The sequence below is a fragment of the Ovis aries genome, chromosome 25 (assembly GCF_016772045.2).
Source record: "Ovis aries strain OAR_USU_Benz2616 breed Rambouillet chromosome 25, ARS-UI_Ramb_v3.0, whole genome shotgun sequence".
Lineage (NCBI taxonomy): Eukaryota > Metazoa > Chordata > Mammalia > Artiodactyla > Bovidae > Ovis > Ovis aries.
In genome coordinates this window covers 3,708,793-3,733,435 of record NC_056078.1, presented here as the reverse complement: position 1 = coordinate 3,733,435, position 24,643 = coordinate 3,708,793, and the positions used below count along the sequence as shown (strand labels likewise).

The window sequence follows — 24,643 nt, the reverse complement described above, 5'->3', positions numbered from 1 at the left end:
CACAGTAAGAAACTGGAACTTTACCTACAGGTAATAGAGACATTGAGAATTAAGTGAGCAAATGACAGAGTCAAACTTAGGTCTTATAGATGATCTGGTGGCTTTGTATCCAGGACATGACTCCTAACACTGTTGGACTTTTCAGAGACCATATGTTCCAATCTTCTCAATATGGAATATGAGAAATGAGGTCCCAGAAACACTGCAGGTAGTATCACTAGTTAATGGTTAGAACTTGGTAAGTATCCAAAGTCAGCTCCCCAATTAGCCTGACCTGCTATATTTCATTTCTATTAACTGTTAAGAGAACTGACATCTTTTTGGAAAGAATAGATTATGGTGGGAGTGGTGGGGGGGTGGGGAAGTGGCTGGTGTATTTATAAGTCATTTATACAAATAATTTTTGCTTAAGAAAACATTACTGCTCTTTGTTTCCATCATTAGAAGGAGTTCCCTGAATATAACTACAAAGTTACTTTGAAGAAAAAAGCATGTTAAAAAAATCAACAAACTGTCAAGGAAATAAATTCTGCTTTACTGATAATATATATTAGAAACCAGGGAAAATAAAATTACTTAAAATGCAATTTTTCACAATGGACTTGAAGTATTTAGGGGAAAACTATCAGGATACCTATATCTTAAACTAATTGAGCAAAAAACATTTAGATGAAGCAAATAAGACAAAATATTAACAATTATTGACTCCAGATCATGTATTACTATTCTCTCCACTTTTCTTGTGCATTTGAATTTTTCCGAATAAGTTTTAAAGAATTAAATGGTTTGACACTACTCTCAATATGCAAGTCAGAGCAAAATACCTTCCCTTATTGGATTTCCAGAATTTTTAGCACCAAGATGAATCTCTAGCACTGAAAGGAAATATTATTTATGAATGTGGTCTTAACATTTTGAGAAGACACGTGTATGATTATGACATCCTAATCTTAGAATAATTTACTACATAAATCCTCAGAACAGAGCATTTACTCCCATTTCTCTTTACTTTCTTGCCCTTGATACTTCCATTCTGAATTACAGAGAATCGAAAGGAAAGTATCATAATTTGCCTAATATATTTAAGAAGCAGGGTCACATAGGCGCCCCTTACTTCTTTCTGTAATTCAATCTTTACTAAATGAACTAAAAATATGAAAGAATTTTACTTCTCAAGATGAATTTCCTCAATAAAATTCACTTAATTTTTAAAATTGAGAAAATATATGGTTTCCTTGACGTAAGCTACACCTGTCATGCCAACTTATCTCACTTTTTAGTATTAATATTTTATTAACATTCAAGAAAATATGATTTCCATACCTTCTTCCACTTTCTGCCTACCTGATTTTTTAAAATAATAATGAAAGAGAAACTGGTGAAAAATAAAGAAAAGAAAAAAAACTGTTTAACTGTACCTTTAAGTGTATTAATATCTTAGGAGACTATCTAATACTCAAAATTTTATCTCATGGCCTGAATATTATATCTTGAAACTCAGGGGAAAAAAACAGTACTTGTTTAAAAGTTGAATTACACTATTTCAGATACAAGCATTATGAACTCAGTGATTAAATCAACATCTCTCACTGTATCATATTACATTGGCCCTTATAATGACTGCTAACTACTGAGCACCTATGTGGCATGTACTGTATGCTACCTAATTTAAAGTCTCTAACTCAAATCCTTTAAAACACCCCTTTGAGGTAGATGCCTGGCACAGGGCCCCGTGGCCCATGGCGAGAAACACTGGGAGAGTGGCGAGGGCGCTCCTGGCTTTGGGTTCAGGACACCTGGCTCCCAAGTCAGCTGCACACGTGCGTGACTAGGGCTTGAAAAGTCACTTGGACTCTGCAAAAGCCGTATGTGAAATGAGGGTAGTAATTCTTACCTCGTAAGTTTAATAAAAGGATTGAATGAGACAGTATTTATACAGGGCACTGGCAGATACACAGGAAACTAAGAGTGGGCTTACACAAGGGCCGCTCCACAATGCTCACATAAACGGGTGCTGCTCCCCCCACCTACCCACAGGTGCTGAGCCACTAACTAATGCATTTAGAAAGACCATTTCCCTAGTTGGGAATCTATGAAATCACACTTTAGAAAGAACATTTTCATCTCAATATTCTTTGCATTATAAGCCAATGAATCTCCTACAATCATCACGCTGCTGTGTAAACTATGTAATAAATGTGAAATATGATTTTAAATTCTTACAGTCTTATTTTCTTTCCCATTGTCTTCTGTTGAAAAAATCAACTGTTTATTAATTTCATCCATACTGATAAGTGATCGTGTTTTGATGAAGTGTTGAAAAGAGACAGCCTCCACATATTCCTGCAGTCCTGAAAAACCAACAGGAAAATTACTCAGGAACAACCACTAAATTAGTAAGAATGTCACAGTAATGAACTTCAAACTAATCATCATCTAGCTCAACAAAAGCTTGACGGTTATCTATTCCATCAGCCCTAGATTCGACTCTGAGAACACACCACCTGGGGATAGCTGGTGGGGACTGGCACTGCACACAGCAAACATTCCTGTGACTGAACTTAAGATGGCTCACACAGAAATGTGTTCAGAGTCTTCCTTGTATTTCATGAGTCCATTAGTCTTAAAAATCTATCCTCTCCTATAGAGAAATGGCAAAGATTTCAAGAAAAATACTTTTTCTAAAGAATTTAAGAAAGGGCTATTACCAAAATTCTGGTAGGTTTTAACAGAATTTATACAGGTTAGTTTTTGTTCCCTTAAGCAGCAAAAATAGACAATCATATGAGATAAAATTAAAAGATAATTTGGCTCTTCCTTAAAATGTTCCTAGGTCAAAAACCCAAAACACTGTAAATAATGAAGGTTAAAGTGTCAAAATTCAAAATAACATTTTCCTCATACTTCAAATTAAATCCTTTCTGCTTCAGTAGTTGAATTTTTTTTTTTAAAGCTAATGAGTAATAATACCAGTTGCATCGGATGTAAATCCTACAGAGTCCACTCTGAATTAGAGGTCAGTAAAGGTCAAAAATACTGCTATACTTTTTCAAGTGTTTTAAAACAACCAAATTCTATACCCATACTTTTCAGCATTATTTTATTATGTCTTCATCTATAAGGTAATACAGGGGAAAAAGTGTTTCTTAAAATTATTATCATTACTGTCAGTTTAAGAAACTTGGTCTTCTTTTTGAAGGCTTTATTGTAAAAAATAGGAAGAGGAAAATAAGTTCAGAAATAAAAGTCGGACACAACTTAGCGACTGAACAACAATGCACTTTCTGTTTCCTGTTTGGACACTGATGACTACAATAGGAACTTAAGAAAAATAAATACTGGTACTCTATCTCCTTCACCCCTAGTACTCCTATAGACAGGTGTTCCATCGTGACAGGCCAGCCAAGGTGCCTGTCCTCAGGATCAAGATGCAGTCCTAGCAGGACCCTTAACACAGATGCTTCCTTCCTTATTTGAGGTTTTCCACTTGATGTTCTTTACTGGATGCCGTCAACATTTACACTCACTCAGATCTCTCCCATCCACAGGCCATATCTTTCCTCCCAACTGTTGCCCGATATCTCTACTCCCCTCCACAGTTAAATTTCTTAAAGTAGCTTCTTAATAACCACATCTCACACTTCTCAGCCTACTTCATCCCAGCTTGAGCACATCTCTAGGCCAAAACAGCTCTAACTTAAAATTACGCCAGTCAATGAATCTAATGGGCACTTTTTCAGTCTTAATTATGTAGCAGCACTCAGCACTTTGACCACTTTTCCCCTCGCTTAAACAAGCTTCCCGTTGGCCCCTTCTACGGCATCTTTTCCTAGTTCCCCTTTTTTCTACCTCTCTAGCCATGTCTTCTTAGTCTCTGCCAGTCCTAGGCTCTCAAATTACCTATGCTAAGTCACTTCAGTCGTGTCTGTCTCTATGTGACCCCACAGACAGCAGCCCACCAGGCTCTGCCGTCCCTGGGATTCTCCAGGCAAGAACACTAGAGAGGGTTGCCATTTCCTTCTCCAACAAATTACCTATACTCGGCTTCAATTAATGCTGCCATCTCCCAACTTTACATCTCTGGTTTAGAACCACATACATCCAAACGCATATTTGACAATCCCATCAGAGGGACTTCAAAAATCAACATAATCAACAATGAATTCACAATATTCCTTCTAAACCTAGCCATCTTTGTTTTGCCAATTCTAAGAGGATCCTGGCCTTACCGTCATCTATTTTTCCCCCTTTCTCATCCATTCTCACACCACAGACTTTTTAATAGTCTTGTAAATAGTCTCTTTTTTGCCTATTTAGTAACTATAATTAATACCAGTTTAATAATAATGACCACATCACCACCCTGCTTAAAGCCTAAATAGCTTTCCATGGCTCTTAGAATACAGAGGAAAATCATTAACATGGTTGATAAGCACCTGCTTAATTTCAACCCCCATTTACATCAACTCATGCTATGGGCAGGTAGTTATACATTTATATAGCATATAACTATACTCATGTAGTTATACATTTCAAAGATGGATATGTAAATCCATACAAATCCTTTAACAAAAGTACAGTTTGAGTAACACTCTCTGAATTTTCCTACTTCTTCAGTATTTCTAGGCATAATCTTGCCCCCAAATTCCTAAAGCTGGCTTACATTTCAGGGCCATGTTGAACAAAATAGTATTTTAAATGCTGCAAATAACAAGCAGCAAAGTTCTTGTCATGTAAGATTCTATCAGTTGAAGGTGGTGCAAGCAAGCTTCCTTGGGGCTTTATGCTTAAGGCTCAATGATTTCATCAAGCAAGTGTTATCTCAGTTTAATGGGTATAAGCCAGTGTAAGCCGAAGGATGACTTTATCTACACACCTATAATCTCAAGCTGATTTGACAGACAGGGTACAAATTCCAGTGTGTAGTTCAAGGCAGAGGAAATCAGTCAGAAGAGAGGTTATCACTTACACTGAACCAGTCTCTTCTCTGCTCTCTCACGGTAACACTATGGTCATCTGGTGCTCAGGCCAAACACCTGTTAAATGTGGGTGTGAAAGTACTCTCAAGATGTGATTAACATTTAAATCAAGACTCTGGGTAAAGCAGATAACCCTCCAAAATGGTGAGGGGTGGCGGTGGAGGGAACACCCATCCAACCAGCTGAAGACCTTAAGAACAAAGCATGAGGATTGCCAACTAAGTAATTCTGCCCAAAACTATGGTAGAGAAATGCTGCCTAAGTTTCCAGCTCGCAGATTTCAGATTCAAGACTGCAGCATCAACTCTTTAAAAAAATTCCAGCCTGCTGGCCTGCTCTACAAATTTCATAGTTGCTAGTCCCCAAATCATGAGAGTCAAGCGCTTAAAATAAATTACTACCTACCTGCCCCATCCCCCTACCTCATGAGTCCTATTGATTCTGCTTCCCTGGAGACTTTCGGGAACGGTGTGTCCGGTGAGATAGAATGCTCACATAACCAAGTGTGCACATAACTTACACACATATTTCTGTCGTCTCTCCTGGACTCTGTGCTCGACTTTTTTCAGTTCCTCGCCCACACTATACCCTCTCTGACTTCAGGGGATTTTGTATGCTGCTCCCTCAGCCTTCATTCCACACTCTCCTCTTTTTCAACCCCATGTACTAATCCTTCCACATTCCACCAAATAGCACCTCTGAAGAACCTGCCTGACGCCACCACATTCTAAGCCACGGCCTTGTTATGTGCTGTCCTGGTGCCATGAGCCCTTCCTCTGGGGCACTAGTCAGGGCTGTGACATTTAAATAATGTGACAATCTGTGACAAATGTCCACTTCCATCCCTTGCTAGAAGGGCAATACCATGACTACTTTGTTCACTACTTCCCCTCTGTGCCTGATATAACAGGTACAAAAAGAGAGTTAAGTGAGGTCGATCCATTTTTGAAAACCTATTCCATAATTTAAAATTTAAAATGTTTTACAGGGACAGTTAATAAACAGGAAAATGTGCATGTCAGAAAAGAGCACAAAACACAATAGATAAATAAAAATTAAAACACAATATATACACTATGATTATAAAGACAGACGGAAACAGGAAAAACTTGTAACTTAACATCACAAGAACTCTCACCACCTTGGCTCTCTAAGTAAGGTGGTTTAAATCATCCTAGAGGAAAGACTGTTACACTGAGATAGTCTGTTTACAGAGATCACTGGGGGAAAATTATGTCCAGGAATTTGATTCTGTTCAAGGAAAGACTGAAATTCCAGGACCTATCTACCACAATGCTTAAGAAGGGCATCCCAGAGTAAATGTCCTTGCAGGAGTGTTTGGATGTGCAAGGGGAGAAGTGGAGCTCAATTTAGGGCAAGAACCACGGAGGTGAAATGGCCTGCATAACTGAAGAGAAATAATTTCAAGTTTCAAAGTTCAGCAGTGGGAGAGGAATAAGAATTTTTAAAAAGAAAAGAAAACAAGCGTGAAAAAGCAAATTAATATTTTTAATACCATTCCTAATACTGAATGAACTTTAAAAAAGATACTAACTACAGGAGAACATATTGGTAGAACATCACTTCTTTATGAATAGAAAACAGTATCTGGCTGAATTCATTAGTTGTAGAATTATTTTATCCACGAGCCAACTCAAATCATGGAAAATTATTTTAATGAATGTATTTTAAAAAATGACTTGTAGTTAATAAAATCAACGAAGTACAACCAACTTCCAGGACTATGTCTCAACTATAAAACAAAAGTACTAGATACCATGATCTTCGTGGTACTTCTCAAATTTAGACTGGTATGAACTATTCTTCCTATTGAAATATCAAAAAGAATTCATCTTAGTGAAACCAAATTATGTGGCAACTGAACAGGAATGCCATTTGCTTCTGGAACAAAGCACTTCCCTGAATGATGTTGCTAAAATTTTGCAATTTTATGAAAAAATGCACATAAAAAATATAATTCACCAAACAGGGTAAAAAACATAAATTAAACATTTCAACCATTTTTAAGTGTACAGGTGTGCTGCATTAAGTGCACTGACTTTGCTCTGCAACCAATTCCCACTACTGGGTATTCCCTGGAGGTCCAGTGGTCAGGATTCCATGTTTTCACTGCTGAGGGCTCAGGTTCGACCTCTGGTCAATGAATTAAGAGCCCACAAAGTCACATGGTTTGGACTCTCGAAATACACACACACAAACAAAAACAAAAAAACTGAATCTCTACGCCCACTAAACGACTTCTCATTCCCTCTCCTTCAGCCTCTAACAACCAGTACTCAACTTTGTCTCTATGGATTCAGCTCCTCTGGGCACCTCATATAAATGGGATCATACGGTATTTGTCGGACTTCCCTGGTGGCTCAGTAGTAAACAATCTGCCTGCCAAGGCAGGAGACGTAGATTTGATCCCTGGGTCAGGAAGATCCCCTGGAGAAGGAAATGGCTACCTACATTAGTATTCTTGCCTGGGAAATCCTATGGACGGAGGAGCCTGGCAGGCTACAGTTTATGGGGTCGCAACAGAGTTGGATGTGCCTGAGCAACTAGCCAACAAATGGCATTTGTCCCTTTGAGACTGGCTCATCTCACGGAGCATCTACCCGCGTTGTAGCATGTGTCAGAATGCCCTTCCTTTCCAATTTATAAGGCCAAACCATACTCCACTGCACAAATACACCGAATTTTATCTATTCACCCATCGATGGACACCTGGGTTGCTTCCGCCTTTCAGGTATGGTGACTAACACTGCTATGATGATGAGTATACAAATATCTGCTTGATTCCCGCTTCCAATTCTTTTGGGTATATACTCAGGAGTCTCCAACAAAAATTTTTTAAAATATATTAAAAAAATATTGGTAGTGTCTAAGTCGAGTGTCAATGTAAGATAATGCATCTGGTAGTTGACACATCCAGCTTTTCAGAGCTCACTGTAACTTTACATGGCTGTATTACTATCCTTACTTTATGGATGAACAAACTGTGGCTAGAAATTCACTCAGACCACTGAAGAAGTAAATTCAAGCCCTTCTCACTTTACCTTATTCAACTCCATGTTAAAACATACTCATTTTTTCTCATTTTCCCCACTAAACCCCTAGGTCAGTTTTTCTCCAAGCTTCGTTTACCTGTATTCTTTCACAATTCTGTGCTAGTCTGTGCCAATGTTGCTCTCTCTCAAATCTTTTTCTACCTGTAAAGAGTTTAAATGTTCTGATACATTCTAATCAAGGTAGCACTCATTTCTTCAAACCTACTACATAAAGCTTATACTTCAATTAAATGCTTCAGTAGGCTTTGCATGATCACCTATTTTACACCCTAGAACTATGAAGGCAAGAATCATCCCTTTGATACAACTCTGCTCCCTTCTCCATTCCCCAAGACAGTACTTCATATACAAAACTGACTCAAATGCTTAGTAAACTGCTTCTAATGCAATTTATAATAGGACTGTTCCTCCTCAATAGCTTTATGAAACTCAAGTGTTTTGACAAAAATATTGGTATTTGGTATCCAAATGTTCAGAACTATCTAATTGTCCTTTATCTATAGTACTTTGGATTTAAGTCCACTAAGAAAGACACATTCTTACAAACTTATAGAGTTTAAACCAATGAAGTTCAGAATTACAGGGCTTATCTGATTTATTTTCATACAGGAAAAAAAGGATATGGAATAAGAGCCCTAAAAATTCATCTGTGGTATTAATCTCTATTAAGGTGGGTGGCTGTCAAATATTACATTTTCAAGTTTATCTAAAGTCATTATTTAAGTTGTTCTTGTGGTGTGTTTGATTAAGTCACCTCTGAGATAAGGGGACCAACTTCTGCTCCATAGAAATTAGGTTTCAATATATACCATAGAGAAAGTTCAAGGACATCTGGCCCCAAACACTGAAAGCATTTTTGGTCACATCTAGGTAAAAGGATGTTTAAACAAGTTATGTTTCAACTTGATGAAAAGGACATCCGCTATTTCCAGTGAATAATCCCCAAGGTGAAAATTTTCAATCTACTGCCATATTCTATCAAACAATGCCTTCCCCTTCTGCTTCTGCCTTGGATGAAATCCAATTAGAATTATTTACAAAATCAGCTGTAAGAGAGAAGTCTGTAGGTTGCTTTTATGTAATTTGTTATTTTCCATCTTTTTCTATGAGAATATGTACAAGGAAACCCAATGAAAGGCTTTGATTATTTTTATTTATTCTTATAATATTTAAGCAATATACATTGCACCCAAATCTCCATCAAAACTCACACAGTGATTTCAGCATAACTCAAACTGCAAATCTCAACTTTCTTTCCAAGCTTCTAGTGTTATAGAACACTGTCTGACATTTGACCCAGCAATTCCTCTTAGTATATACCCAAGAGAACGGAAAGCACGTGTTCACACAAAGACTTGTACGAACATTCATAACAGTATCATTAACAATAATCATAAGCAGAAACAACCCAAATGTCCAAAAACTAATGAATGGATAGACAAAATGTAGTATATATGCACAATGAAATACTATTCAGCTATAAAAAAGAGAGTGCTGATAGAAGCAATGACATAGATTAACCCTGAAACATTATGCTAAGTGAGGAATTCAGACACAGAAGGCCACACACTGTATGATTCTGTTTCTATGAGATGTCTAGAACAGGCAAATCCATGTAGACAGAAAGCAGATTAGCACTTGTCTTGGGGTGAGGGAAGGGAGATGGGGAATGACCGCCAATGGGTAAGGGGTGTCCTTTAGGGATGATGAAAATATTCTGGTATTAGCTAGTGGTGATAGCTGCACAACCTTGTGGTTATATGCTAAAGATCACTGAGCTGTACAATTTTAAAAGGTTAATTTTATGATACATAAATTATATCTCAATCTTTAAAATGGCATTTATAGCTATTTTAAAGAATACCACCTGAATTTTTTCAGAAGTTACCTTTACCAGATTACTGAAACATTAAAATCACATCTAGGTTTGATTCACAGGCCACTCTGCTAAAAAAATGTATTCTTAAACATGTAACTTGTATACAGATAATAAATATGTACTACCAACAGTAAAACAAATGCAAATCCACTAACTGGGATTTTTGTCTATCTGAGCAAGGCTTTTACTTTAGCACTGAACAGTGTAAGTTAGGCAAATCGGTATTACTGAGTTTTTACCTAAAATGAAAATAAATTTTAAGATTTAGCATACTATTACAGATTAATTCTGCTAAATTCCACGGAGAAGAGAAACAACTTTTGTTAACAGTTATGTCCCAGAGTAAGAAATGCTTTCCATGAACATATACCATTTAATTTTCAAAGCACTCCATGCAGCAGCTGTTACAGCTCCCCAACAAAGCAGCCCAGGTCTGTTTCGCAGCAAAGTCTCTTTCTCTGCTTCACCTCACTGAGTAAAGTTTATCTGTTAAAAGCAAACCTGAATGAGCAGAAAAGTTAACAGCAATCTGGAGAGCCTCTGAATCCCCTAGAGCTGACTCTGGGACCCTGGGAGAGGATCACACTCTTCTCCTATTGCAATCGCTATAATACTCCCTGAAACAATTCTTGTCAGCACTTTCAACTCACTTGTCCCTTGGAGTGATAGTCAAAATATTTTAACAGGAATATAAATTATTACCAATCAATATAAACCTAGAATTTTAAATGTATTCTTTTATTCCCTTAAAATATTAAAATACACGTATTATAAAACCTGCTTCCCAAGTGATTTAAGATACATCATAAACAATCCATCAAACCATCCTGATAATTCTTCAGTCATTTCTTGATTTTCAGATGTTGCTGGCATGATCTTTCATTTGACTTGTCTTTCAGCTAAATGAGCCATGACTAATACTGGGAACATCACCAAACTTTTCCCATGACTTCTTCCACTAAAATGATGGTCACTAGGTGACTGGGGATCCTGCCCATGTGGGACTTTACAGGCCTGCCTCCATGTCCGCATCCACCTCTCCCTACCGGTCATCAAACCTCTGCTCCGTTCCCATCGCTCACCCTCTTTAACCACTGGAGGATGAAGAGAGCAGAGGAGAAAAGGAAGGAAGCACATGATGTCACTTGGGTGTGTGTGTCCTTTGGTTGTCTGCTAGGACCCAGGGCAGAGTCCCCTCCCCAGACCCCTTCCTCTGTGTGGAAACAGCTGCTCCCCTCTCCTGAATGTGTCTCCCACCAACCAAGGTTCCCTGAACTGACCTCACAACCTGTTACTGCAACCTGAGGAGACAGGTTTCTGCTACTGGGACCCTAGCCCATCAAATATTCCATTCTATTTCCTTCAGCTAAGATTCCATAGGTATGCAGTCTTTGGCTTTCTTCTCTCTCTACACTTACTCTGGACCATTCTATCCTTGTCTGTACATTCAACTACAGCTTATAAGTGATGCCTCCAGGGCTGTAACTGTGCCCCGAGTCTCTACACCCACTAGGGAACTGCTCGGGTGCCACATTAACCACATCCAAACCCCAATCTGTCTTCCATCTCTTAATAAATAACATCCGTGCTTAACCAGCTGGCCAAACCAGAAACCTAAAGGTTTTCCTAGTTTATTCCCTTTTCTTTGCACTTTTTAAAAAGGCCATATTCCAAGAACATGCCCGTTCCTCTTCCTCCCCACTGCTTAGACAAAATGGAGACACCTTAACTCCACACCAGGAATGACTGCCAGAGCCTCCTGACTCACCTCCCTGCCTCCAGCCTTCCTCCCAAATAAATATGATAAAATCATAAGGGAAAGCAGACTTGAAGTGAGGATATCTGAGGTCCAGAAGTCAGACCAGTCTCTTACTAGGTGTATAAACTAAGGGAAGTCTATTAAGTTGCTGCACTTCAATTTCCTCATTTGTAAAATACAAACATCTACCTACATTGTAGGTTTTATATGAAATAATACGTCAGTGTCTGGTACAAGAGCCCTCTGTAACTACTGAATTAAACTGCAGTGGGAATTACTAAAATAAGAATGCTGGGCATTAACTTTTGTTGGAACAGTATTCTGTTGTTGCTGCTACCGTTCAGTCTCTAAGTCGTGTCTGACTCTGTGACCTCGTGGACTGCAGCCCGCCAGGCTCCTCTTTCCTCCACTCTCTCAGAGTTTGCTCAAATTCATGTCCACTGAGTCGATGACGCTATCCGACTATTTCATCCTCTACCATCCCCTCCCCCTTTTTCCTTCAATCTTTCTCAGTATCAGGCTCTTTTGGAGCTTCAGCTTCAGGAGTGAGTGTTCAGGGTAGATTTTCTTTAGGACTGACAGGTTTGATCTTCTTGCTGACAATGGGACTCTCAAGTCCTCTCCAGTACCACAATTCAAAAGCATCAAGTCTTTGATGCTCAGCCTTCTTCATGCCCCAGCTCTCACGTCCATACATGACTAGCGGAAAAACCATTCCTTTGACTATACAGACCTCCATCAGCAAAGTGATGTCTCCGTTTTTTAACAGGCTGTCTAGGCTTGTCGCAGCTATCCTTCCCAGCAGCAAGCGTCTTTTAATTTCCTGGCTACAGTCGCCATCTGCAGTGATTCTGGAGCCCAAGAAAATGAAGTCTGTCACCATTCCTACTTCTTCCCTATCTGTTTGCCATTAAGTGATGGGCTGGATACCATGATCTTAGCCTTTTGAATGTTGTTTTAAGCCAGCTTTTTCACTCTCTTCTTTCACCTTCATCAAGGGGCTCTTTAGTTCCTTTCCACTCTCTCCCACGCTCCGTCATTAGGGTGGTATCATCTGCATATCTGAGGTTGTTGATATTTCTGCTGGCAATCTTGATTCCAGCTTGCAATTCACCCAGACTGGCATTTCACATGCTGCACTCTGTGCATAAAAGTTAAATAAGCAGGGAGACAATATACAGCCTTAATGCACCCCTTTCCCAGTTTGGAACCAGTCAGCTGTTCCATGTTCGATTCTCAATGATGCTTCTTGACCCACATACAGGCTGCTCAGTGGACAGGTGGGGCGGTCTGGCACTCTCGTCTCTTAATGAATTCGCCACAGTGTGCGGTGACCCACACGGTCAAAGGCTTCAGTCAATGAAGGAGATGTTTTCCTGCAACTCCCTTTTTCTCTCCATGATCCAATGCATGTTGGCAATTTGATCTCTGGTTCCTCTGCCTCTTCAAAAACTCAGCTTGTACATCTGAGGTTCTTGGCTTATGAACTGTTGAAGTCTAGCCTGAAGGATTTTGAGCATAACCTTACTAGCATGTGGAATGAGTGCAACTGTACAGAAGTTTTAACATTCCTTGGCATTGCCCTTCTTTGGGACTAGAATGAAAACTGACGTTTTCCATTCTGTGGCCACTGCTGGGTTTTCCAAATTTGATGATACCTCGAGTGCAGCACTTTAAGGATCATCTTTTAGGATTTAAATAGGTCAGCTAGAATTCCATCACCTCCACTAGGTTTGCTCATGGTAATGCTTCCTTGGGCCCACTTGCCTTCACATACTCCATGATGTCCAGCTCTAGATGAGTGAGCACACATTAGGGTCATTAAGACTTTTTTTGTATAGTTCTGTGTATTCTTGCCATCTCTTCTTAATCTCTTATGCTTTTGTTAGATCCTTACTATTTCTGTCCTTTACCATGCCCATCCTTGCATGAAATATTCCCTTGTTATCTCCAATTTTCTTGAAGAGATCTCTAGTCTTTTCCATTCTATTGTTTTCTTCTATTTCTATGCATTGTTCATTTAAGGCAGCCTTCTTAGGGAGGGGGGTTCAGGAACACGTGTACACCCGAGGCGGATTCATGTTGATGTATGGCAAAACCAATACAATATTGTAAAGTAATTAAAAATAAAATTAAATTAAATTTAAAAAAGAAGGCCTTCTTATCTCTCCATGCTATTCTCTAGAACTTTGCATTCAGTTGGGTGTATTTCTTCCTTTTTCCCTTGCCTTCTGCTTCTCTTCTTTCCTCAGTTATGTGTAAAGCCTCCTCAGACAACCACTTTGCTTTCTCACATTTCTTTCACTTAGGGATGGTTCTGGTCACTGCCTCCTGTACAATGTTATGAACCTCCATCTACAGTTCTTTAGGCACTCTTTGTTTACCAGATCTAATCCCTTGAATCTGTTTGTCACCTCCACCGTATAATCATGAGGGAGTTGATTTAAGTCATTCCTGAATGGTCCAGTGGTTTTTCCTACTTTCAATTTAAGCCTGAGTTTTGCAATAAGGAGCTCATAATCTGAGCCACAGTCAGCTCCAAGTCTTGCTTTTGCTGACTATATAAGACAATATTTAAAACTTCCTTAAACAAAGCAATGGTTTTTTTGGTCTTCTTTCCAATAGTTTAGAGGCCATCATTCTTCCAAAATGTCACCCTAGCTCAATGTGCCTGATCATATTAGGAAGTAATAATAAATTACTTTAAGGGACACTACTGTTAGAATAAGGACCTCTCTGACTTGGTGCATGTATGTTCAAACTGAGTAGGAAGCTCTCTCACCCATGCTTCCTACTTAGCATTCCCACCCCAAGCCTTACCAACTGACAGATGTCAAGAGTAACTTGATGAAACAGGATTTCAGAAAAACAGTAAGAATGTTCAGAGATAAAAAGAGAAACTGGGTGAAAAGACCTGCCTACACTTGGGATAGTCTAAGTAGTGTGTATCCAACATTTACCTTAAAAGAATGGTCATAAACACTCTCTGTGACCCAGAAAATGCCTATGACAGATTTTCTCATGGTTACAGGATTCACCACGAAAGTTTGTAATATGATATAAACAATTAATTGCAATCAAAGCAGTCACAAAAAATGTACCCTGAATCATCTCATGTTTAAATGCAAATTTAAACTATATATTTTAAATCTGTGTAATTAAAATATTTTAGTAAATAAATTTAATAAAATTTATTGATTTTATTAAGTAAATTTAATAAAATTTATTAATATTTTATTAAAATATTTTATCTATGTAAAACAAAAGGAAGTGAGAGTCTTCAACCAGATACAGGATCTAAGATCATCAAATGAAAGCAGCTGGCTTTGCAGAAAACAATTACAGTGTAAAGTACCAAATACTAACTAGCAAAGTGAGTTAATAGAAAACATTTATCAGGGTAGATAAACAAGTCAGATTCCAATTCCAATACCACCTCTAAGCTCACTTACAAAATGAGGTGGTAGCACAAGATGTCTTCCAACATCTCTTTCAGTTTTAAAATTATTTTCACATCAGGCAAATGAATGCTTTCAAAGCAAATTAAAATACATGCAGAAAAAAACATAAACCTATCAACATGCATATGCCTGGATTTCCCACTAAACCAAATGGACATCAAATTATTGAACTGGGCAGAGAAAAATTAACTATCCATCAAACATATTTCCCTGCCTTTGGCACAGAGACCATATTTCCCATTCTTCCTTGAAGTTAGGTGTGGACACGTAACTGGCCAATAAAATGTGGGCAGTAGTGATGGATGCCATTTCAAGAGCTGGCCCATAAAAACCTCAGGCATGACTCTGTACTTATCCTTTCCACAACCTGCCAGCTGTATGTTGATATCCTGGCTCATCTTGGAAACCACAAACTGGTAATGTCAGAGCCCCAAGATCCTGGGTCTATGAATGACTAAGTAGGCAGAGCACACTCAAACCACCATCACAAAGCCTGGACTTCAAATGAGAAAGAAATGATTCCTATTTTGTTAAGCCACCAAAATATCATAAGTTTATTCATTTGTTTCCTGTGAATGAATGGGAAGCTTCATTCCCATTAGTTCCGGTAAAGCACCTGAACTAACATCTCTGTGTACAAAATCTCACAAAAAGAAAAATTCAATGTTTAGCTATATCTTTTTCCCTTCACTAAATTCTTCCATTATTTATTCCAAAGGCTTGCAGATCTTTATGTCTTCATGTTCACTTTTTCACTAAGCTGTGTCAACTGTGCTAATATACTGAAATGATGTCAAAATTTTCTGTACTGATATGAGCTTTATAATGTCTGTAAAGATTAATATTGATCCTATTTTTGTATTATATCTAAGCAACAGCCCCTGGAAACATGTTTCCTTTTGGAAGCAACAAAAAACAGTCAAACAAAAATCCGCAAAAGCAAATCATTAGATAAAAGATTTGGCTGAACAACAAGAACAAAAAAGCCCTTTTAAAATACTTTTGCTCTTCATTCTGTCAACATTTATCAAATAGCTATTAAGTGTCTAGGATACACCAGTTAACAATAACAGAAAACTTTCTGTAGAGACTTAACAGAGGCCACATTCTAGTAGAGGAAGAGAAACAATAAAGAAACATAATAAATAAGGAGATTAGAGACTATGTCAAAGTTGCTAAGTGCTATGGAGGAAAAAAAGAGCAACACAAGAGTTATAATGTGTCCTGAATTATTTAAGAAAAACCTTCATATTTGGGCAAAGAGAAATTTAAGCAATATAAAGCCTTCAGTTAGGGTAAGGTTCTAAAGTTCAACAGGTAAATTAAATCCACACAATAAGCAAGCAGTGGTACCACTTACTAGCTTATAACCTTGAACAAGTTGCCTAACTCTTGTAAGTCTCAATTTCCCCACTTAAAAAGTGGTAAAAATATTTATGTCTCAGGGATACTGCCAAGGTCACACAAACATAAATATTTAATATATAAAGAACAACAGTTTTAAAAAATATCTGTAGCTGGCCCAAAACACTCACTCAACCCATCATTCACATTCTCGGATAAGAGAATTAAAATATTAGTTAGTGTCTGAACTTCAGTTTTCTGCACTAGGAGGTCTCAAAATTAAATGACAATTTTCAATATTATCACAATGATATAAATTAAACCAAAAAAATATTTTTTTCTTTGAGATGGAGGGCATTTCCCCCAACTGTTAATTTTTCAACAAGAGGAAAAAAAAAAAAAAACTAAAAATATGATAGGGCACCAAAAAGTTTTAAGTGATTTATTTCAAGTAACTAATTATTTGTCATTTGTTTAACAAACCCTTGGGACAATCTGCAATGTACTCTGATAAGAAATGTGTAGAAAACAGACCTAACTTTTTGTTGTTGTTCAATTATTAGTAGGATACTCAATGTTTGAGCTAACACAAGTATCCCTTAGGGAAATGCTCTGCGTGCCATTAGCACTATTCTTAATGAGGAAAAGCACGGAACTCCTTTAGTTCAATGCCAGAATTGTTTTATCTTCAAGTCAAAAGAACAACTATTTGGAGTAACACCAAAACAAGCATTTAACAATTACAAGCAGCAAGCTATTCATAAGCATCACATTGTTACTGCTACTCTAATTATAAATAAACTTATTTTATCAAGTAAAATATCTATGAGCAAATTTTTAAGTCCCAGACGCTTCTCTTGACTGTTTTATTCCTTAACTTTAAGGAAATAAATCTCTATTGCATCAATTTAAAGAACCTCATTTTATTTTAAAGACTTCCTAAATAAAAGTGAGATACAAAGAATCCTCAAATATTTAATTCATGAGTAATCTCAAAACGTACAAATCTACACAAACGTCTTAAATGGAATATGTACTTAGTCACTCAGTCGTGTCTGAGTCTTTGTGACCCCATGAACTGTGGCCCACCAGACTCCTCTATCCACGGGATTCTCCAAGAAAGAATACTGGAGGAAGTTGCCATGCCCTCCTCCAGGGAATCTTCCCAACCCAGGGACTGAACCCAGGTCTCCCACATTGTGGGCAGCCACTAGGGAAGCCCTAAATGAAATACAGTGCTTATAAGCACTAATCCTCATACAATTCATAATCCTATGACTATGATTTAATAATTCATAATCCTCAGTGATAGTGAAGTGGGAACATCTGAAGAAAGATTCCTTCCATCTCACTAATGCCCTAACTAAACTTTTTCCAAGAGTTAGTGCTTCCTTCCTGATTTAAGAAACACTCTACTAAGATTCAATGAAATGTCCCCTTTGCCTTTCTTCCCCATTCCTCGGTTTTGTTCTAAAAGCCAAGCATGGCTTCTTAAGTAACATTCTGTGTGTCACTATCCATATGGTCCTCGCTCTTATTTAAAGCCTTTCCTTACACTTTACTCATTGATAAACGAAGGACCTACCACATAACCTACTGGGCCAAATGAAGCAAATCAACATCTCTAGATTAATTATGCCTCTTTCTGAACTTCACATAAATGGAATTATACAGTTAGATACCCTTTTGTGTCTGCTTATTTTGTCCAACAGAATGAGAAATTCCTATTTGATGCTGCACACCTTTACCCTTTTCTAATGCTACATGGTACTACATTGGACAACTACACCACAATGTACCTACCCACTGACCTGCTGATCTTTTACTTTGGGGATATTATGATTATTGCTGTTCTGAGGTCTCCTGCACATGTTTTTTGGTGATATACTCCTCACTTTTCTCGGGTATGTAGCCACAAGCAATCACATGGTAGATGCAGGTTTTCGGCTAGATGCTGCCAAACCGTTTTTTTAATGGCGTGGTCAGTATTTACAATTTAGTTATGCTGGTGACTGAATGGTACCTCATTTGGTTTCACTCTACACTACTCTAGTGAATAATGATGCTGAGCACTTTTTCATGAATATTCATAGTCATCTGAATATTCTCATTCTGAGGCCCCTATTCAACTTTTTTTGTCCATTTTTAAAACTGACTTATTGATTTGTAGGAATTCTCCACATATTCTACATGAGTTCTCTATCTAAAGTATATATTTAAACATCATCTCTCAGACTTCAATTTGCCTTTTTGCTTCCTTAATGATGTCTTTTGATAAAGACAATTTCTTAATTTTAACAAAATTCAATTGATCCAATTTTCCTTTAATAGTTAATACTTTCTTCTATCACTTAAAAAATAAATCTTTCCTACAAGGTCATAAAGACAGTCTCACATGTTTTCTTCTAGAGACTTGTTTAACTCTCACTTTAACTTTCTTCCTATCATTACCTCTGATCTTCTCTCCCAATCCTCCCAAATTTGTCATATGCAAGGCTGTGCGGCCTGACAACATAAACGGAATTCATAAAGCCTTTTTAGTTATGTGTGCTATTAATTTAAAAATCAAATAAATCCCTGATAGTAAATAATAAATTATGAGGATAGAAATGTATCTCCTTTCAGAAGATACCATAATGACTCTTCATAAAACTATTCTATCACTTTAGCTTATAACAACGTTATCTTCAACTTTAACTGATATATGCAGGCACTTTCTCTTACTATTAAGACATTTCAACAACCACAAGTTGACATTTCTGAAAAACAAGTGCTGAAACGATAAATATTCAGACTAAAACTGAACATATATTGAACAGATACCAAATGAACTCATTTCTTACTACTGAACTGACCTGAGCTCAATGGAATCAGCTCTTTGACAGAAAGCAACTTCCACTGACTTCTACAAATATGAATCAAACTTTGACTTTGTCTTTCCGCTAATTTTAGAGTATGTCTGAATTATACAGTTCTCTCTCCTATCAGTGAACTCACAACAAGAAAAGGATGAAGAGGATCAGATCAAGTACTTTAAACGTTTGTGCAACTGATTTATAAATGGTGATAATCACCAAGATCCAATACTCCATGAAACTTTTTAAATGAATATATAAAACCGAGTATTATCCTAGAATTCCCAGTATGGAGTCGCACTATGAGATGCTTTGGTCCATCTGGCTAGGTGATACCTCCTCTTTTTATGAACCTACTGTGACTGAAACTTAGAGCCACAAGTGAAATATATACTCAGTGGGGAATGACATACACCCTGTCTGAATACACTCTACTCATTCAAGAATAGTTTCTCTATTAAGAGTGTCTCCTCAATTACTTTATCAAAATCTATCAATAATTATCACTACACAGGAAAATAAAGCCAAGTAAGAAATTATTTTACTACTCGGAAGTCCCAATTTTTTAAAGCCAATAACATTTCACTAAGTGTTCATTGTAATTCATGCAATGCATACATAAATCATTTAACATACTATTTTCTTTTAAACATTACCACTAAAGTACACCTAGACTCACCTGTAGTAATGGCTCTGTGGAACTGATGCATGTCTTCTACTGAGAGCTCTTGGGCTACCTGCAGTATCTTTTGTCTGACACCATCCAATTTAACTTCTGATTCAGTCAATATTTCTTCCATATCAGGAGCACTACAATCAAGATATTGGGAACTTTTAAAATATCAGCCAGATGTTTTGATAGTGAAAAACTGAAATAAAATACATATCAACTAATGCACAGCTAAATAAATATCCTATGTATCCTGAAACTTCTAACTCAAAAATACAACTATAATTTTATTAAAAATAGGTCAAAAAAAAATGGAAAATGCTTTAACGTAATATTCAGTATAGAAGTATAAGCAGCTGTATTTATAACATAACCATAACTACAAGAGAAATTATGTTCATAAAAATATGATATATGGATAAAGAAGTTGTGGTACATATACACAGTGGAATATTACTTAGCCATAAGAAGGAATGAAATTAGGTTGTTTGCAGTGATGTGGATGGACCTAGACTCTGTCATACAGAGTGAAGTAAGCCAAAAAGAGAAAAATAAATATTGTGTATTAATGCATATACATGGAATCTAGAAAAGTGGTACTGATGAACCTATCTACGGGGCAAGAATAGAGATGCAGATGTAGAGAACAGACTGTGGACACTGCAGGGGAAGGAAATGGTGGGACAAACTGAGAGAGTAGCATTAACATACATAGTTCAGATCAGTTGCTCAGTCGTGTCCAACTCTTTGCGACCACACAGACTACAGCGTGCCAGGCTTCCCTATCCATCACCAACTCCCGGAGCTTGCTGAAACTCATGCCCATTGAGTTGGTAACCATCTCATCCTCTGTCATCCCATTCTCCTGCCTTCAATCTTTCCCAACATCACAGTCTTTTCCAATGAGTCAGTTCTTCGCATCAAGTGGCCAAACTATCGGAGCTTCAGCTTCAGCACCACTCCTTCCAATGAGTATTCAGGACTGATCTCCTTTCATGTGTAAAAGAGATAACTAACGGGAAGCTACTATATAGCACAGAGAGCTCAGCTTGGTGCTCTGTGATGACCTAGCCAGGTGGGATGGGGTTGGGAGTGAGGCTCAAGAGTGAGGGGATATATGTAAACTCACAGCTGACTCACGCTATTGCACAGCAGAAACTAACACAACATTGTGAAGCCATTATCCTCAACAACAACAAGACATCTAGAGAGGTCTACTTTTAGTCAGATGGAATAACATGAACAGGATTTGTCATCCCACCATAAACAACTAAAGAGAAACAAACATATAAAAAATAAATAAATAAAAAGGTTTTCAGACATTGTGAAACAAGCAGCATAGGACAGCATGAGAGTGAAAAAAAGGACATGTGCCCTGTGACTATTCCTGACTGCCTGAAGAGTTTCCAAGTGACAATGTAGGCATGAGAAACTTAGGTGGCCCCTAGGAGTCTTCCGCAGTAGAGGTGGAGGAGATGGGCGTTCACAGTGGTCAAGATGGCTAAAACTTGCAAGGCAAAGAAACAAAGGAGAAAATACATGCAGAGAGTTTCAGAGATCTACAGAGGGGACTACTCATGTCTTCAGTTGAATTTTGATTAATGCAAACTTGTGAGGCTGAAAAAAGGCCCACTCTAAGTGACCACACAAAATAATCTCAAGAGCCCATACAAGACCAGAAATAGTCGATTCATCACTGGCACACGGGCACTACAAAACATATTAAAGGAAGTTCTTCAGGCAAAAGAAAAATGATGCCAGATGAAAACACGGTTCTATTAACAAAGGAATAAAGGACACCAGAAATGGTAAATATATGGGAAAAGATAACTTTAATTTAAAAAATCATATTGTTTAAAAATAATAATGTATTATGGGGATTAGTACTTTTATTTAAAGTACTAATTTTTAAATTTTAAGTAAAAATAATAATCCCCAAAATAATAATTATTTTTACTTAAACAATATGACTTTTTAATTAAAAATTTATCTTTTTTCATATATTTACCATTTCTGGTATATTATGGGGATTATAGGCTAAGCCTATATCTTCCCTGGTGGCTCAGAGGTTAAAGCATCTGCCTCCAATGCGGGAGACCCGGGTTCAACCCCTGGGTCAGGAATATCCCCTGGAGAAGGGAATGGTAACCCACTCCAGTATTCTTGCCTGGAGAATCTCATGGATGGAGAAGCCTGGTAGGCTACAGTCCATGGGGTGGCAAAGAATCGGACATGACTGAGCGGCTTAACTTACTTATAGGCTAAGCCAGGTGGCACTGTATTACTTGAATCTGCCTGCCAATGCAGGAGTGCAGGTTCCACCCCTGAGTTGGGAAAATCCCTCTGAGTAGGAAATGGCAACCTGCTCCAGTATTCTTGCTTGGAAAATTCCATGCACAGAGGAGCCTGGAGGGCTACAGTCCATAGAGCCACAAAGAGTCAGACATGACTGACACCCATAGGGATTATAAATAAGATAGAAGAAGCATGTATTTCAGAAGTAGTACAAAGGCCAGCCAAGCTTGTAGAAGTGAAATGGAAAAGAAAGAATAGAATTATAGGGTTCATATATTATAGGCAAAGTGATATGCAAGCCGTCCTTACTCTGCACAATATCATGTTAACTGAAATCTGTGCATATCAACACTGTGACCTCAATTTACAAAGTAACTATTACCACAGAACCATGCAAAGAAAGACAAGATTCTGAAATGCACAAGTTTCAGTTAACATGGTATTGTACAAAGTACGGACAGCAGGCTGTGACAAGTCATATATTACAAACCATAAAACCACCACGACAAAAACAAAAAAAAGTACAGCTAATAAGCCAACAAATAAGATAAAAAATGGAATTATAAAAAATACTCAATCCAAAATAAGGCAAAAAAAAAAAAAGGAAAATGGATCACAGGTTGAATTCCAACCATGTCAATAATCACATTAAATATAAATGGTGTAAACACCTATGTAAAAGGCAGAGATTAGATAAAATTGATAAATGGATTAAAAACCAAAAAAGATAAGAAAGCCGTTTTGAATATATACAGTGTTAAAGTGTTAGCCACTCAATCATGCCTGATTCTGTGACCCCATGGACTGTAGCCACAAGGCTCTTCTGTCCATGGAATTCTCCAGACAAGACTACTGGAGGGGGTTGCCATTCCCTTCTCCAAGGGACCTTCTTGACCTTGGGATTGAACCCACTCTCCATCATTGCAGGCAGATTCTTTACTGTCTGAGTCACCAGGGAAGTCCAGACATAAATAGATTAAAAATAAAAGGATGAATAAAGATATACCCTGTTAACACTACTCAAAAGAAAATGAGAGTAGTTATCAATATAATGACAAAACAGATTTCCAAACAAAGAATATTTCCAGGGATATAATCATGATAATAATGGGTCAATTCATCAAGTCAACAGAACAATCCTAAATGTCATTTAATACATCAAATGAAAGAACTTAAATACATCAAGCAAAAACTGATAGAACTGCAAAAAGAAATAGACAAATTCACAATTATAGTCAAAGATTTCAACATTTCTCAATAATTGACAGAACAAGTATACGTTAATAAAAATCAGAAATGTCATGGATGATTGAACAATATCATCAACCAACTTGACTTAGCTGACACGATAGAACACTACACTCAACAGCAGCAGAGTACATATACTTTTCAAGTGTACAAGGTCCAGAGAGACCATATTCTGGGTCAAAACCAAGTTTCAGTAAATTTAAAAGAATTCAAATCATAAAAAACATGCTTGGAAAATTCCCAAGCATTTGGAAACCAAACAACATCTAAACAACCCAAGATGAAATCAAAGATGAAAATGAAAATTAGAAAGTATTTTAAACTGAATGAAAATGAAAAACAAAACATCAAAATTTGTGGAATGTGGCTAAAATGTACTTAGAGGTGTAAAAGGGAAACAGCACTGTGTTAGAAAAGAAGAAATGATCTCAGTTTCTTCTTTGATCCCAGCTTCCACCTTAAGAAATTCTTCAGAAAAGGAACAAATGAATCCAAAGTAAACAGAAAGAAGGAAATAGCAGAAATCAATATGTCAGAAAACCATATAGAATATCAATGAAATCAACAGTAGTCCTTTAAGATCAATAAAATTGATAAACCTCTAGCCAGACAGATCAAGAAAAAGAGAGGATACAAATTACCAACTTCAGGAATGAGAGAGAGGATATTACAACAGATTCTACAGAAATAAAAGAACATTATGAAACAAAATGGATAAATTTTTTAAAAGATCGAACTACCAAAGCTCACTGGTAAAGAGATATTACCCTTATCTATTTATTTTAACCTTTATCTATTAAAGAAAATGAAAGTATAGTTAAAATATGAAAAGTGCTCATTAAGAGTAGTTATCTTTATGTACTCTGATTTCTTTCATTAAGTGTTTTACTTTCTCTAGTTTATAATTTTTCTGAAGTTTACTATTAGTTTACTAATCAAAAAACATTAGGGACAATATGGAAACAATTAAGACAAAAAAAGCATAACATATGACATCTGCTTACTGATAATGGCTGTCAGTGTATTTCATTCACTGACTTCTTTCACTCAGCACCTTAACGTCTCTGTCATTTTTAATA

At 37.2% G+C, this 24,643-nt stretch overlaps 1 protein-coding gene across 5 annotated transcripts in view; it reads right to left on the bottom strand.

The window, feature by feature from the left end:
* TSNAX (translin associated factor X) overlaps positions 1-24,643 on the bottom strand; it is a 34,214-nt gene that overhangs the window by 3,131 nt on the left and 6,440 nt on the right. For 2 of the 5 annotated variants that reach the window (XM_042241161.2, XM_004021354.5), the window contains exons 4-5: positions 20,031-20,161; positions 2,224-2,351 (exon numbers count right to left, since the gene is read on the bottom strand). In XM_042241161.2, coding sequence (XP_042097095.1) covers positions 2,224-2,351; positions 20,031-20,161 — 259 coding nt within the window. Of the gene's footprint in view, positions 1-2,223; positions 2,352-9,187; positions 10,434-20,030; positions 20,162-24,643 lie in introns of those variants that run through there. The other 3 variants (XM_042241162.1, XM_042241163.1, XM_042241164.1) reach the window with 3 other exon arrangements.